General features: G+C 40.7%; 4 protein-coding genes across 4 annotated transcripts; all 4 read left to right on the top strand.

Annotated features, from left to right (window-relative positions):
* The first annotated feature begins 482 nt into the window (after positions 1-482).
* On the top strand, positions 483-2,958 carry LOC121053555 (mediator of RNA polymerase II transcription subunit 11). The gene is made up of 4 exons (XM_040520986.1): positions 483-612; positions 739-855; positions 1,768-1,967; positions 2,607-2,958. The coding sequence occupies exons 1-3, from the start codon at positions 559-561 to the stop codon at positions 1,936-1,938; spliced, it is 342 nt and encodes a 113-aa protein (XP_040376920.1). The 5' UTR covers positions 483-558; the 3' UTR covers positions 1,939-1,967; positions 2,607-2,958.
* An 841-nt stretch (positions 2,959-3,799) lies between these two features.
* On the top strand, positions 3,800-5,096 carry LOC102699655 (30S ribosomal protein S21, chloroplastic-like). Its single transcript, XM_006646946.3, has 2 exons — positions 3,800-4,185; positions 4,745-5,096. The coding sequence occupies exons 1-2, from the start codon at positions 3,869-3,871 to the stop codon at positions 4,851-4,853; spliced, it is 426 nt and encodes a 141-aa protein (XP_006647009.1). The 5' UTR covers positions 3,800-3,868; the 3' UTR covers positions 4,854-5,096.
* Positions 5,097-6,694: 1,598 nt separating this feature from the next.
* Positions 6,695-7,358, top strand: LOC121053632. Its single transcript, XM_040521343.1, has one exon. It carries the CDS (start codon positions 6,790-6,792, stop codon positions 7,126-7,128), a length of 339 nt encoding a protein of 112 aa, XP_040377277.1. The 5' UTR covers positions 6,695-6,789; the 3' UTR covers positions 7,129-7,358.
* A 2,283-nt stretch (positions 7,359-9,641) lies between these two features.
* Positions 9,642-11,977, top strand: LOC102710560. Its single transcript, XM_006648331.3, has 5 exons — positions 9,642-10,069; positions 10,203-10,302; positions 10,508-10,607; positions 11,186-11,247; positions 11,363-11,977. The coding sequence occupies exons 1-5, from the start codon at positions 9,910-9,912 to the stop codon at positions 11,682-11,684; spliced, it is 744 nt and encodes a 247-aa protein (XP_006648394.1). The 5' UTR covers positions 9,642-9,909; the 3' UTR covers positions 11,685-11,977.
* The last annotated feature ends 4,720 nt before the right edge of the window (positions 11,978-16,697 follow it).

Here is a 16,697-nt window from a genome sequence, read left to right as displayed (position 1 = left end):
ATAGTGCGTAACTACGTACGATAAAATAGGCTGGGCCTCAGCGTGTCGGCTCGGGCACAAGCGAACAATGGTGAGCCAGCGCCTCAGCCCGTGGGTTGGCACAACACGACACGATTGTTGCTGAGCCGACATGAGCATGGCATGGCCAATCCACTTATATTTACCCATTTCTCTTATATTTTTCATTTTCCTGGATTTTGCCTATGCTTTTCTTTTCTATTTTGCAATTTTATTCCAGTATCTCCTTTTCTTTTTTCTTCTCATTTTCACCGTTTTTACTTTTTTCTGCCTCAATTTTCAAATATTGTGTACCAAAACTGATAATGGGCCTTCACCGGCCCACCCCGCAGCCTCCTTGGCCAAAACTTGAACCGTGGGCCGTAACGGCACGGCCCGTTACAGGTTTCGTGCCTAACGGGCCGTGCCCAGTCGTTCTGTGGGCCGTGCCAGCCCGGCCGGCCCATTTGGCCAAGTCGAGACGCCTCCAATTCGGAAGAAAGCGAAGCGAACAACGCCGCCTCCTCCTCGTCCTCCTCAACGGCGACGGCGGCGGCGGCGATGGTCCCGCAGAGCCAGAGCAGCTCGCTGCAGCGCCTCAACCACGTCGAGCAGGTAATCTCCCATCCCCCCCGCTCCCCCCCCCCATATTTCCCCCCTCCCTTTGGTTTCATCGACTGTCTCCTTGGGGGCTTTACTGGATCTTGATGCGGCGAGGGGGTATGCCGTCTGCGCGTGCAGAGGATTTTCCGGGTGGTGCATCTCGCGGGGGCGGTCATGGAGGAGCTCGGGAACTCGCAGGGCCCCCGCGCCGACACCGTCGCTGCCCACTGCCGCGAGTTCATGCTCGCCATCAAGGTACTCGCCTGCCCTAACATCTGAATGCTTCCTTCACCTTGCCGTTGCCGGCGAAGAACGAGCAGAACACACACACACACACACAAAAAAGTAAGAGAGGTTGTGGGGAATCGTGGCATACAAGAATCAGGATTCCGCAAGAGGGAACACGCGAGAAGCCACCGATACTTGAACTAGAAATTGTGTTTTAGTGCCCCTATTTAGGTTTTTCTGCTTAGTTGCTACTGCCTCTGTTCTGTTTTATATTGTAAGACTTTCTAGCCTTACCTAAATCCATCAATTGATGAATGTATATAATTTATATATATGTCTAATTCATTAGCATCTATATGAATCTAGACAAGGCTAGAAAGTCTTACATTGTGAAAAGGATGGAGTACTTGCTAGAAGCATTTCCATGCTGTAGTCCTGCGATGGGCTGTCATTTGCATGCTCATGGATCAGCCTCCTCCCCGAAATATCCTGTTGCCGCAGAATTCAAAACTAAAATTCTGAGTATTGTATCTCTCACAGTGGTACCTTACCTCCCAATGATTTTGACAGGTGATACTCGATAGGGCAATAGTTGGACAAATAATCAGCTTAAATCTGATTTACCAAGAGGAGAATAATGGCCATTTAACAGCCTTTTGGTGCCAGTAGCCTAAAAAAAATAACAACAGCAATAACAAAAACTGCAGTACTGTGCAGCAAGCACAGACTGACCTTAGTTGTTAAGAGTGTCATGTGAACTTTTCTCTGGCCCATCCAAGTTCTTTCTAATCTTTCACCAAAATACAAGTCAAATGCGTGAAATGACAATTGTATTGTTCTACATGTTCCTAGGCCTCTCTGTCACCAACTTTTTATTTAAGGCAAAATATGCATTGTAAATCATACATGGTACATTCATTGTTATTATGGTTGGAACAGGAAATTCAAACGACATTGCGTGAAGAAATCAAAAGTGCTTGTGAATATCGCCCATTTGAGAAGTGCGACTACAGTGCAAGGATCGCTAATGAGATCTGTTGCAAAAAGGTGGAATATGTGCTTGAGAAGCTGGATGCTATGCAAAAGAACGTTGAGCAGTGTACTAGTTAATTTGTAACAAGCTCTCTACCTACCTACTGGTGAGTGCTAATGTATCATATGGCTTCCCTATTCAAATTCATCATGCTCCATCTTACTGTAGATGCCTCATGTGTTCCATTGTTTCTAGGAGATGTTTTGCTAGTATAGCGGTACTAGTCCTTAAGAGATTATTTCATGCTGGGTGCTGTATGTGACATTAAATTTCATGCATCAGAAAATTATATTTATTTTATACTGGTCCAAACTTGAATGGAGCTTCCACTTAGGTACTGTAGGTTCTAATAGTGTATGATGTATCTTTTTGGCAGATCCATTCTTTTAAACTGATCCATATGTTAATGCTCCATATGGGTCAACTATCTTTGAGCAATTGAGCTTAGTCTTGATGTTAGATACAACATAGAAGTTAGGACTATTGATCAAACTAGAGCCCAATATTATTTTCCTCAAACTGATTTTATGTGTAGTGTTAATGTGTTATCATCTATGTCATGTCTCATAATCATTTTCTCTACATGGAGACCAATCTTTGTATGCCTAGGTTGAACATAGTAATTTTTTGTTTTCTTATTACATTTAATATTTCTACTGATAGCAATATTCTTTGTATGTACTCATCCTTCAAGAATTGAAAGGTGTCTTCTGGAAGTTTACTATACCGTCTGTATTTCTTTCAGGGTCAACAGTGGGCAGTGCACAGGTGTGACTGAGCGGTTTAGCAAGGAACATTTGAGTGTCAGTTGAGCTTTAGTTAGCGTGCAAATGCGTAAGGCATCATTCAGCTATAAAATGTAATTTATATTCGATTAACGGTGCCTTGATTTAGGTGGTTGTGCAGTGATCAACTGCATGTAACCGCTTCAGTTATGTAGAAACTATAAAGCCAGCGGCTTGCTAATGTGCGCACTCTTGTCAGTTCTTGCGTTGCTCTGTCTGTATAGCGAACAAGGCTACGCTATTTATGTGTTTAGTATTTGCTAAACTTTGGGTAATTCATGATAACATTATAATTCATATTTGTAGATTTGTTTGAGAAGTTATTTTCATAACATTATCTAATTTTATAGATATATAATAATAATAAAATGTGATGAAAATTACATTTTGTGGAATTTTTTGTGACTGCGATTCTGGCGGGAGTACTCGTCTCTCGGTGTTTCGACAAGCACCGTACTCAAGCATTTACCGGCCACAAATAATGTACTCCGTCACTGTTAAAAAAAAAACAAAGGCGAGAAGCATGAAGACAGTTCTGAACCTTTCAAATAAATTTGTTTTTCTTACAGAATCTTGGCCGCTATAACAAGGAAAAACATAAATGGAACATAAAAAGGGTATTATCACACCATTTCAGTCCATCTACTGCTATTGGACAAAAAAAAGGATAAATATAAAACACAAAATACTTAAATAACATTACAGCAAATCTTAAGTCTTAATTGCACCCAAAAAAGAAATCAAAGCCATAAAAAGCAGCCTACAAGAGGAGGGACCACAACCTGAAATTCTAAAATAGCATTACGGAAATCATGAGCATGAATTACAGGAAAAAATAAAAAAAATGAAAACATATAAAGAAAAAAAAGGCAAATGTATTCGAGTACTCCCTCCGGTCAAAAATGTTTACATCTGGGACAAAATTTGGTCAAACCTATAAAATTTCAACCATCAATTACATATGTTCTCTTTGAAAAGTAGTATAATAATATCATAAACATATTAGATTTTATAAATTTATTTTAATACAAAATTATTTATTAAAAATTTAAAAAAACTTAACCAAATTTTATCGTAAATGACAAATATTCTGATAATAGGGAGTGTATTTCCCTCCAGAATCCACAAATAAATTATTAGAGGATAAGACGGAAAGGCTTGAGCGCCTTCACTATCCATCACCTCTCCCGCAGCCTCTCATCCATCGAACGAGGCCACCGCCATGGCCGCTCCCGCCGGCGCCTCGCTGCTGAGCACGCCGCTCCAGCTTCCCCTGGCCCCGTTCTCGGGGAGGGGCTCGCCGCCGTCCGTGGTCCACGTGGCCCGGCGCTTGCCGACGGCGGTGGTGGCGGCGAAGGGATACAACGTGCAGATCCTCGTGGACGAGAACGAGGGGGAGGAGTCCATCTTCCGGCGGTTCCGGCGGGAGGTGATGAGGGCCGGCGTGCTGCAGGAGATCAAGCGCCGCCGCCGGTACGAGAGCAAGAAGGACGAGCGCCTGCGCAAGGCCCGCGAGGCCGGCCGCCGCAATCGCCGCAGGTAGAAGCAACCCCCTCCTCCTCTGATTCCTATTGGATGCTTCAGATAAACCGAGCTGGTTCATGCCGTCGATATCATCTACGGAATCGTCTGTGACGTTGGCGTTCTTCAATTTTCCATCGGCGATTCTTGAAATTGATGTAGCTGTAGATAAGATAACTAACTCTGCACTTGCCATTCGCTGTTTATGCAAGGAGTTCATGCAAGTGGTTCAGTTCTGCTGATAATTGGTTGCTCAGTTCAGAATTTCAGACTCTTCAGCCAAACAAAAGTTAGAACTGCACTAGCACTGAGCCACTGACACAGAAATCTAACCTGTGGTAGAACCAGAACTGATGCAGAAACTGTTGCCTTGAATCGTTTCATTGCAGTGCATTATCGTTGGATTTATCCTCGTGATATTGGATGATAAAACAAAATAGCTGTGTAAATCCTACCATCTTCAGATTTCAGACTAGGCTTTTGCATATCTGAAAACTCTGAATATGTGGAGAAAAGCTTCAAGGACATGGCAGGTCTTTTGTTAACCTGACTTGTGCTTGTCGAAAATGGTGTGTAGGCGTATGATGGAGGAGCCTAGGTTCCCAGAAGAAGATGCTGATTCAGAGGCTGCGAGAAGGGCTCGCGACGAGGACAAAGATAACTGGGAGATCGACGGGATTCTGTGAGTGAAACAATGGAGTTCATAGCAATCCAGATGCAAAGTTTCAACCGTTTTTGAGTTCTTTTTGGTCTGCAAAGCACAAACTATATGAGCTGTCGGCCTTCATTTCATCTTCAATTGTACGGTTTGAATGTACTAAATCTTAGCTAATGCAGCATCTGTTTCTTTTACCTATGTGCCTTTTCCAGTTCATTTGTAATACATTTAGCAAATATCAGCCTATAATCATAACAGAATAAATTTTATAAAATGTTATCCTATAGTTGAGTAAAAATGGAGCATACATAGTCCTATATGACCTGGGTTAGGATGATGTTCATGTTTTTAATATTTTAATGGCCTGTGTGCATGAATTGCACAAACTAGATGAGCCTGAAAGAAGACAATTTTTCTTCTTGTTTACCCAGCCGTTAAATCTGCACAAAATAGGGCCATTGAAATAGAGAAGTTTCATAAGAATGTTTACCAAAAAGAGCAGAAAACATGTATATATGTCTGAAAGTAAATATAATTGCATATATTTGGAAAAAAAATATTTACCATTGTGAGTTTGCGAGGTATATTTTCCAGTACTGGAGTTCTCAAGAAAAACAAGTAATGGGTAGCATCCATACCCCATTGAGCGACATTCGATCAGGTTGACAAGATTGATGAATTTCGGACACATTTGCATATCGTTTTCGATTGTCAGCTGCACAAGATTCAAATGATTAACACCTTGTTTTTTTGTTTTCTCTTATGCTTATAAATCAAAATTTGGATTTTTAATATTAAATTTGAAGTTAATTTTGTGGTATTTTTTCGTAGTTTATTTTTTTAGCCTATGCTTTTAGATGATAAGAACACGTATATAAAAGTTTTATTCATAAATTATTTTTTATTTACAAATGTCATTGGTTTTTTTTTCTTAAAAAAAGTGAAAAATGCCATATGCCCATACAACGTCCTGCACGTCAAGTAGCTCCTCATTTCCTCAATATATGAACCAGTCGCCCTTTCCATGAAATAAGTCAGCAGCTAAAAACTATACTGAAAACACAATGTGGATCATGAGGTGGCTGTGACACTGCAACTTTCAACAATTTCTGAAGCATTTTCCATATGTATGTCGCCTCTTAGTTCTCATCTATATGCGTAGTAATGTTCAGGGTTTCGCTTATCTTTTTATAAACCGAAACCGCGTGCCTGCGATAGCACGATTATCGACGATAATCACGTGAAACTGCACAGATTTGAATTTAATTTTTTTAATAAAATCGTCGTGGTTTTAGGGGTCAAACTACACAGTAGGAAACGATTATTGCCACAGTTTTTGTAGAAATGATAATTGCGTTACCTAGGATGATAATCATGTGGTTTTGGCGATAGTGATAATCATAATTTTTGTGTGAAAACCGTGCGACATGGCACTATTAGCATGATATATTACCATGATTTTTTTTGGATTTTTCTTGCAAAGGTTTTCAAAATTTTTGAATTTTTGCGATATTTACATCTCTGAAAGGTAATATATGCATGTTCACAGTTAAATTCATTATTTTTTTATAACTTGTAAAAATTAAATTTGAACATACATGTATATAGAATGATATAACTTATACAACAAACAAGTAGATATATATCCAACTAAACCAAAAACATTTTTCTTGATTTTTTACTTAGGGCATTGTTCGTGACTGACACCAAAACTAATTAGCGAGCGTCCTAACCACCCGGTCCCAAAATTGCAACCGCGAAGACGGAGCTCAGCCACACGCATGCCGCAACGGCCGGAGCGCCGGCCACCCACTGCCTGCCTAAATCCGGCACTCCGTCGCCGCCTTTTATACCGCCGCGCCTCGCCGTCCTGGTGCATTCTGCCTCGCCGACACCGTCCGTCCGACAAATCCGCGTGAAGGTGGTGAAGCTAGCTGGTGGTGGTGGTGGCGACATCTCGGTACATGGCCATGGCGTCGTCGACGCGGGTGTGGCGCCTGCTCGCCGCGGTGCTGCTCGTGGCGTGCGCTGTGGCGGCCGTCAGGTCGGTCGCCGGCGGCGCCGAGGAGGGCGCCGCCGCGCCGGGGCCGGCGTCGGGGTTCGGGCAGCTCAGGTGCAACCCGGTGACGGACAAGACGTGCCGGCCTGGCGACCCCCGCGCGCCGGAGAACCAGGAGGAGGAGGGGGGGCCGGCGTTCGCCGGCGTCCGGCTGCCGTTGCTGCCGTCCATCCCAGGCGACACCGACGACGACGACGACGAGCTGCCGTCGTTCGACACCCACATGACCATCCTCGGTCACTGAGACCAAGAAGCAAGCTTGGCCTTGCCATGGCATGGCTGCATCTTCTTGGCGCCGAGGTGTTTGTTCTTCTTGCATTTGCATTGATTGCTTGTAGCGACAAGGTGAAAGAGAAAACGGAAAAAAAACATGATTAATCGACTAAGTTATATCGAGATGTAGATTTCGTGTTACCGAATTGTGATTCTCCCAGACGATATATATATATATATATATAGAAATCTCCAAATTAATGGTCTTGTTGATATATCGGCATTAATTGTTCATCTCCTCAGCGAGAGAGGAGGGTGCACAGAGATGGTTATCTATATACATCTACGTCTGATTTAATTATCATATGTGACATCAGTAATTTAACAAAAACTTGGACACCATCTCTTCATTCATTAACTGTTTAGGCATATGCTCCTATGCTACATGTAACATTTTTTAAGAAAAACTTTATGTATTAATTGCATGTAACAAATAGAAGACATAAGAAATGATGTATTAAATACTACTCCATCCCTAAATGTTTAACACCGTTGACTTTTTTTTATAAACGTTTAACTATTCGTCTTATTCAAAATTTTTTGTCAAATAGCTAAAGCTATATATATGCATAGAATTATAGTTAACAATAAACGAAATGATATAAAAATAAAATAATTATGTAAATTTTTTGAATAAGACAACTAATCAAATAGTAAAAAAAAATCAACAACGTCAAATATTTAGGGATGGATGAATTATTATACAGACAATTAAGTGGACTATCTATTGTATCTCCTGTACAGTTCGTCTATATAGTCTACGTGCCTTTAGTGCCGATCGTGCATCAACTCGTGATGCATCGATTTGAACCGTCTCTTTTCCCATTTGATTTCTTTCGCTTATAACTATTCTCTCCGTTTCATTTTCTCAAGACTAAAAGAAGTTTTATAAAACGGAGATAATAATTTTCTGCCACTAGAAAGCTTCTGGGCTTCGCTGGAGCTCGGAGGTCGCCGCCGGAGATGAATGCCGAGGATTTGGTGTGCACGTAGCGTCTTGTAACTTGTAAGACGACAGCGATGGACGGCCGGAGATAGGAGCGAGCCGGCGCCGGCGAGCTTGTGGCCATCCAAAAACGAACCGTGCCGTGGTTCCGCAGCACCGTTGGATTAAGATCGAGTTGCTCAGATAAAAAAAAGGCCTTAATAGCAGCGTCAATCCAGTCATATATATGCACAACTAGCTAGCCCAACCCACGAAGGCCCGCACACATAACAAAGCCGCCGAGCGGGCGAGGAAAATGTAACCATTAGTTTGCATATGATTAGTTAATTATTAGTATGAAATTAAAAAAAATAGTTTGATATGCTTCTTAGGTAATTCTCATAATTTTTATACAATTTTTAACATATATATCTTTATAATCTCAATGTATATTTTTCTACTATTTACTTTATATATATATATACACACACACACTTTCTATATAGTTCTTAAGCACTAGCTATAAAGCTCAACATGTACACGTGCCATGTCATCACCCACTAACTATTATATTTAAAGCTCACACACACTTTCTATATAGTTCTTAAGCACTAGCTATAAAGGTCAACATGTACACGTGCCATGTCATCACTCACTAACTATTATATTTAAAGCTCATGCAAATATGCTACGTAATCTTAATATACAAACATATCATGTTATTACCCACTAGCAACTATTATATTTAAAGTTTATGTAATTTTACTACATCATATGTAATTTATTATTAGATTATAAAGATTAATATGCAGCAATATCAAATCATCGTTATCTTTACTATTTTCATAATAGTTGAACGTATATTCATCCATTATTTCAACTTAATATGTATTCATCCCTATATCCCCGTATTAAGTATATTTATGTATTTTCTCAATATGTTTTACATGCCATTCAGTCATATATCCCTCAACTAAGCGTGAGGTATCGTATAATATACGTAAGGATGAATTTTCCTTGAATTTTTTAAATTTTATTTATTAAATAATTTACAAAATTGATTTTGCACTTTAAAAAATAACAGATCTAAGAGCATCTCAACAACTCATCTATTCCATCCTCTATACTAAAAATAGAGGATGAAAACTACAAATTGAGCTCCAACAGAATGGCTATCCTATCATCTATTTTTAGATGTCATTCATATTAGAAGAGAGAATCTTTATATTTAGATGATGTTTCTCCATTCTCTTTGAGGATGCCATATATGGATGATCTAGTAGAGTATATAAAGATATAAAGAACGCAACTAGTTTAGATAATCATCTAAATAAAAATATAGATGATCAAATTTAGATGAACTGTCGGGATGCTCTGACCTCCTGCCGCTCTCTCGCGCGAGGCAACGGGTGCACCACCATTTGGCCCAACCAAACCAGGCCACGGCCCACCAAAACCTAGCGGACGGCCCAAAATCTCTCCGGGGGAGCCAGCGCACCGCACGCAACCCCAGAAACGGCCTCCTCTCCCAACGGCTACCGCCTCCTCCGTCCGCTGCTTCCTCCTCCTCGCCCGAGGGGGGCCAAATCCAATCGAGGAGAGGGGAGCGAGCGATCTCTCCCTCTTCCGCCTGCCGCTCCGATCGGTGGTGGAGCAGCCTCGTCGCCGCCTTCTCCTTCCTCAAATCCTCGGCGTTTTTGATTCTGGAATTCTGGAGGAGGAGGAGGCTGCTGCTTCTTCTAGGATTGGGGCCGTGGATTCCGCGTGGTTCTTGCGGCCGACCTGATTCCTGGTTCCTTGCCTCGCCGTCCTCGCCGGCCTCCACCGATGCTGCGGGATGGCGGGGACCTCCTGCCGCTCGGCGTCCCCGACGCCGCCGGCGACGTTGAGAGCGCGCTCGCCTGCGGCCGCACCAGCTTCTCCTACCGCCGCCTCCCCGAGCCGCGCCTCCGCCTCACCGTCCGCAAGCTCGACGAATCCTACTTCGGTACCAGATCCCACTTCACGCCGCCCCTTTTGGTTGCCTCTCTCGCTTGTTTGCGTTATTGGATTCGTGAAAGAAATTGACGTGTGTGTGCTTCCTTCGTCCTGCTTGGATTGGATGGATGGATCATGGATAGATGTGCAAATCGCGCGATCCGCGGCGGTGTGGGATCTCAAGGTGGCCATCGAGGACATATTCGCCTCGCTCTACGATGACATGGACAAGGCCATCTCTTGGTATGCTATGAAGCACGCACATCGATCTTGATTTGCAATGTGGTGAAAAATTTCATTTCTGATACCCAATCTGAATTACATGAATGTTTTGATTTCTGTTTTGTCAAAATCATTTCGGTGACTAATTGAGATTTTTAGTTTGTTTGTGATGGGATCATATCTAGGTATTGGGAACTCAAAACGAAGGTTGTTGCTTTGTTTGTAGGCAGCACGTGTGGAGCCACTTCTGCTTATGCTTCAAAGACGAGAAGCTGACGGATGACAAAGCAGCATTGCGTGCATTTGGCATAAGAGATGGTGATGAGGTATAAGCACGAAATCTATTTGTGATTGGCTCATGGCTGAATCTTCAGTGCCGACTAATTCTTGTCTTTATCTGTGTACTTGCAGATGTTATGTTTATGCAATTGTGACATGTTGATGTATGATATATTTTTGTATTTACAAAAAAAAATTAGGTGTAACTTCATTTATACCCAAGATGTGCCTATGGTATTAGTCAATTTTCATAATATATTTTTTTTCGTCGGTATTCTTACACCAATTGCAACTTTTGCTTATCTTTGAGGAGGTCGCTGTGACTTTTGATAATACCAGCTGTGATCCTCTCACATCAAAGTGCAGGAGCCAATCTAGTTCAGCAAAACCTTGCGCTACCTTTTTGATCTCTTCTATTTCTTGGTCTTAGATATTTAAGTGGTTACCAAGATCTTGCATGGCCTGCTTTGTATAAAGAACGAGTAAACTAAGAAAAAAAAATCCTACAACTCACATGGGTTTGACTGGATAACCACAAGCATGCATGCATACCCACTACTTACATCTGTTTCAGTCTAAGGCAATTTGTAAATTAAGTCATGGCTCTCTTCAATCTTTTGTGCAGCTTCATTTTGCCCAGCATCTTTCTGTTGAATACAGACCCTGCAAATCTCTTTCCCACAGAAGGTATCTGAGCTTCAAACGCCCCCGAGGGCTTTTCGTCTTGATCTACATCTTCCATTTTGTAGAACTTTATTGGATGTTTAGAATTAGTGACATTCCTAATTGTTTCTTATGTTAGGTCAAGGACTTTGCTGGATGGTTTCAGTGCAAGGTCAAGAATTTTGTTGGATGATCTCGACGAAGATGATGATGATAACTTTATTGACACAAGACATTCGACTAGTGTTTTGGAGGAAGGACTTTATGTTTATCAGTACAACGAGGAGTGCAGGGAAGAAGGTCGCAAGAAGGGGGGCTTCTTTAGCGGTTGGTTCAACTATTCCAGATTGAGGGGCAACAGTAGGACACATTCAGAAGATTTCATCCAATCCTCCTGTGAGTATCGGCCATTGCTGGGGAAATGGCTGTCTTCCAAGAAACCAAAGGCACAGAGCAAATGAAGGCCAACCGTATAATCTATCTCACACCTGTTGCTTTATTCTTCTGTAAGGAAGAACAAAACTACAGCATTTTTCTTGGTCTGATGTTTATGCCTCTTACTTACAACACGATGAAAAGTAGTTTATGCCTCTTACTTACAACACGATGAAAAGTATCCATTGCAGAACTTAGAATAGACCTGTTAACTTAGTCGATCTCAATGTATACATGTGTTCTGACTCTTGTGTGACAAGTCCTACTCTACGGTGCAATGAGATAATTCTCCTCTCCATATACTCTTTTGTTGCATGAGAGATAAGAGGCACGCTTCGGTGCTACAGATTTTCACAGAACACGTAGTGTTCTTGGCAGTAAGGCAATGGCGTGTCAAAGGGGTCATTGTTTCGCTTTTTCAGCGAAAAAGCCACACAGTATATTTGCAAACAAAAAATAATTTATGGATCAAACTTTTATATACATATTTTTAGTGATTTAAAAACAAATTCTGAAAAATAAAACACGATGAAAAAACCAGCAAAATCAACTTTAGACTTAAGGTTGAAAATTTAAATTTTTCTAATAAGCATAAACAACATTGAAAATTCAGTAAACTGTCAAAATATGCTAGCTCTTAGCTTGGTTAATACTACTATCTTCAGATGAAAACTCAATTTTTTTATGCTTTACAACTCACAATTCACTATCCTTTTACACATAGAATGAACCCAAGAAAACTGGGACAAAAAGGAAAAAAACTATCAACTAGAATGAACAAATTAAACAGCAGCAGCTGAACAAGTGTAGGAACTAACTGTGAGAATTAAGATCTTGATAATCACGCACAGCTTGAGATGGTACTTAATTAGTGCCCAGGGCCTTTTCGACTCGGGCCAGCCCTGGCGACGGCGAACACCGGCAACCTCCCCGCCGAGAAGCCGCCGCCGCGATCATGCAAAGGCCTCGAGCTCTCCGCCGCCGTGCAGAGAAGCAGCAGCACCACCGCCGCCGCGGCCACCGCGAGAACAGCCAGCTGCCTCGACGACGGCCGGAACCACATCCCCATCCCCGACAACGGCGACGCCACGGCACCGACAACGAAGAAGAAGAAGATCGAGGAGGAGAAAGAAGAGCGGCGGTGGCTGGGTTGGAGGAAGGAGACGAGGAGGATGTATAAATGGAGGAGGCGTCGCGTGGCAGGAGACGTGCGCGGGAAGGACGTTGAACAACGCGCGAACCGGGAAAGGTGATGAAGAGGAGGGAGAGGAGTTGACAAATGGATGGAGCAAGACGAGGATGGAAAGTGGTAATTAGGCTTGATCTCGTAGACCAGTCTTAATGTATAATTTTATGTATAGTTATCAAGACGGTAAACTAATTAACCAAGTTAGATGAGTTTTATGGAATGAAACATCTTTCTCATCTCATAAAACTCTCTCATTTAATGACCCTTCCAAGTCAGTAATTTTACTAATATAACATCCTATTTAATATATATGACACCCTTATAAAACATACACTGAGACTGAGACTGACTTTTATGCTGCAACCACCTTCTTCAATTCTTTTAGATTCTGAACCGAACCAAATCTTCTTCATCTCCTTTTTTTTTTCCTTCTTTCTTTCTCTCTCTCTTTCTGATGTTGCATTTACACCTCCTGTTTGACCCCCCAGTGCAAATGCAGTGCCGTGCAATGCAATTGCAATGCATGGCTGTGTGAGCTTTACAACATGACTAATTAATTTGGTTCTAACCTGATGCAAATGGTGCTGGTTATGAATTTGTGACAAATTCATAAGTTGCTTTTTCGGGGGTGGTTATGCTTTAATTTAACAGGGGAGAAATGGTGCTTGAAGTGTGCTGAAGGTTTATTTTTATGTGAGTATTCAAAGGAGGAATTCAGAGTGGCGGTTTCTAAATTGCAAAGGTAAATAAAATTGGAGTACCACCTACTCAAAGTGAAAAATTTAGTAGTGCTGTTTTCTTTGCTAGTTAGCAAAGCATGCACTAAATTCGTCGTCGGTAGTAATAATCACCAGGAACTGCACTTTCAAGAACACTTTCTGTTACATATTTGAATGGAATTCAGTCCATTCATTCATACCGTTGAATGCTGAATCTTTTACCAAAGGGCTCCGTACTGGCTGTTGCTATCTCCACTGGGGCCGCGTCCGCCGTCCCCGCTAGTTAACTTATCCCCTCTCATTTTTCGCACACACGTTTTCCGAACTACTAAACGGTTTATTTTTTACAAAAATTTTCTATAGAAAAGTTGTTTTAAAAAGTCATATTAATCTATTTTATATTTTTAATAATTAATAATTAATTAATCATATATTAATCTATTACTACGTTTTTCGTGCCAAGGTGTTACTTATGCCCAGTAGCCGAACGCAGCCTCGGTCATGTATACATTTTTTGTTCCTTTTCTTTTCTTATCGTGCCATCAGATTTATTCTTAGATCTCGTTTGATGATCGATTGTCATGCAACCTTTTGGAAAATTGACCCACATTGTTCCTTTCTTGTGCGACATTCCTTGAAAATGTTTAGCAAGGTAGCAGCAGCGCTCATTTTGGACTACATTTACATACATTTCTTTAAACAGAAAGAGTCAATTTTTCATGGGATAATTTACAGAACACCTCGAGGTATAAATTATTTACTGTAAAATTTTGATATATCAAGTTTTTACATTAAAAAAATATGGTATTTCAATGTACCATTTGAAAGATCATAAAAAAACTTACTTTTATACTTTACATATATTTACAAGGCAGTTAAAATTAATGTAGTAAATTTCAATACTTACACATTACATCTTTTAGGGTGTGTGTATATATATATATCCAAGAATTAGGATAAAAGACAATTGCTTGAAAGAGGAGTTATGGAAAGATAGAAATGTGACTTTCAGCAAAACTGTTACTTTTTAAACGAAATTTTTTTTGTAGTTGTGCCTCTTCAAATGTGGATATATCCCGGTCAAACAGACAAACTGATTCGAGTGCCCACCATTTTTTTCTTGAATTTCCTTGAATCGGTACATACAGTTGCTACATGTGGCGAGAAAACATACCACGCCACGAGGCGCCGGTGAAGAAGGCGTCGGAGCTAAGACCAAGTTCAATAGTAGCTTTAATTTATCTATAGTCAATTTAATAGTCAATTTCTATAAAACATCATGTATGTCATATACACATTTTATCTTGAAACCCGTATACAGCTGGCTGTAAATTAGTAATTCACGTCTCTTCTCTCGTTTCTTTTATGTCTTTAAAATATACTTATTAACTTACCTGCTCTAAGGCGGCGGCCGACCACGCGGGCGCTGCTTTGGAGGACTCCGCGCGCGGCGCACGTTGTTTGCAGCTGCCGTACGTACAAATCCGGGACTTCGGGTCTTGCATTCGCACATTCTGCAGGCGACACCGACACCCGTGCGCCGCCGGCCGGCCGCGGGTAGGTATTGTAAGTTTGGATGAAAACGGATTAAATACGGTTAAAAGTCAGCTTTATTATATTTGTTTTTTTATTTTTTTAATTGAAATCAGAATAGGAAGCACATGAAAACTGAATCGAATATTATCGAATACAAATACAGAGTGTATACGACTCGAAACGAATACAGTAATGAATATTAATCGAAACATAAAAACCTCTTCAACTAAGCTTCACATACTCATCGAAGAAATATTACTTGTTATTTTTTTAATATAAGTATATAACTTATCAATATTTTTAAATATAAGGGATTAATAATACCTAAAAAAATATCCGTGGCGGTTCATTGGTCGTGGACGCCTAGACTGTTTAAAGCCAGTTAGTCAAAATCATCTAAGGTTAATACTAGTTGGGCTGTTGGGATAGACTTCTTTAGGTCGAGCTGATTTGATTGAATGGTTAATGCATAAATCCGGATATTGAACAAAAATCTAGATAGTATCCGACGGATATCACCCGAACCGTATTCGTTTCTGTATCCGAAAATTTTCGGAACTATCTGACCAAAGCTATCCGAATCCGAAAAACGATCCGGCCAAACGGAAATTATCCAAATCACTTTCAACCCAATCGTACGTGATCGTTCGCGCGGATGTTTTGCTGTCATTTGACCAGTGTAACTCATATAAGATCGAGGCATTTAACTTTTTGCCACTCTTAAATATGGATGATAACAGATTTATCACTCGCTATCTATGACACTTGGGTCGCCCTGTATCTATAACATGTAGGCCCAGTGGCGAATCTGTTATGACCAAATGTAAGAGTGATAAAAAGTTAATTATTCCTATAATATCTACGTTGTAGAGCATCTCTAGGAGGTGTCTAAAATTAATGCATAAAATTGAATTTTAGAAATTATGTCAATAAACCATGTCTTCAGTTGATTCTTAAATATATTTTCAATATCTACACGTGCCTAATATCAATTTTTCTCCATTACAATATTTTCTAGATGGATATGTCGAACACATGACTTTGGAGGGGTAAGTATTAGTGTTCTCTTAAAGATGCTTGTGACGATCGCCACGTCAGAGCTTTGACAATGTGTGAACCATGCATGAGGCAAATGTGTTAGGGTACTGTTGCATGCGGTGTCGTCCAAAACAAAAAATAATGCTTTTATAGGACAAGACCATCCTCTTGATACAATACAAAAGTTTTGCTCAATGGCTCTTTACATTTTACTTTCGGCCACAATTTACGTAGAATTCTTTCTTTAAAAAATATGCAATGCAACCTCTTAAAACCATTAAAAGAATTACACCATAGCCCTTGGCCCAATTGTTATCTACCCAAGCTATTATTATAACTTCTCCCTCCACCTTCCATTCTCTCTCAATTCGCTATTGGCTTCACGTCTTGAGGGCATGAACGATCTCCCAAAAGTGGCTTTTAGCCGTTACCTTACATGTCAAGCGACTTCAGCTTTTAATAAGATACAAGGTGTCTTTATGTAAAGGCAAACGGCTTCGTGGGGTGATCGACATTGACTTAGTTATAAATCTTTGAGATTATTTTTTATAATATAG

This window comes from Oryza brachyantha, chromosome 2 (assembly GCF_000231095.2).
Source record: "Oryza brachyantha chromosome 2, ObraRS2, whole genome shotgun sequence".
NCBI lineage: Eukaryota > Viridiplantae > Streptophyta > Magnoliopsida > Poales > Poaceae > Oryza > Oryza brachyantha.
This window is presented reverse-complemented; position numbering and strand designations above follow the sequence as displayed.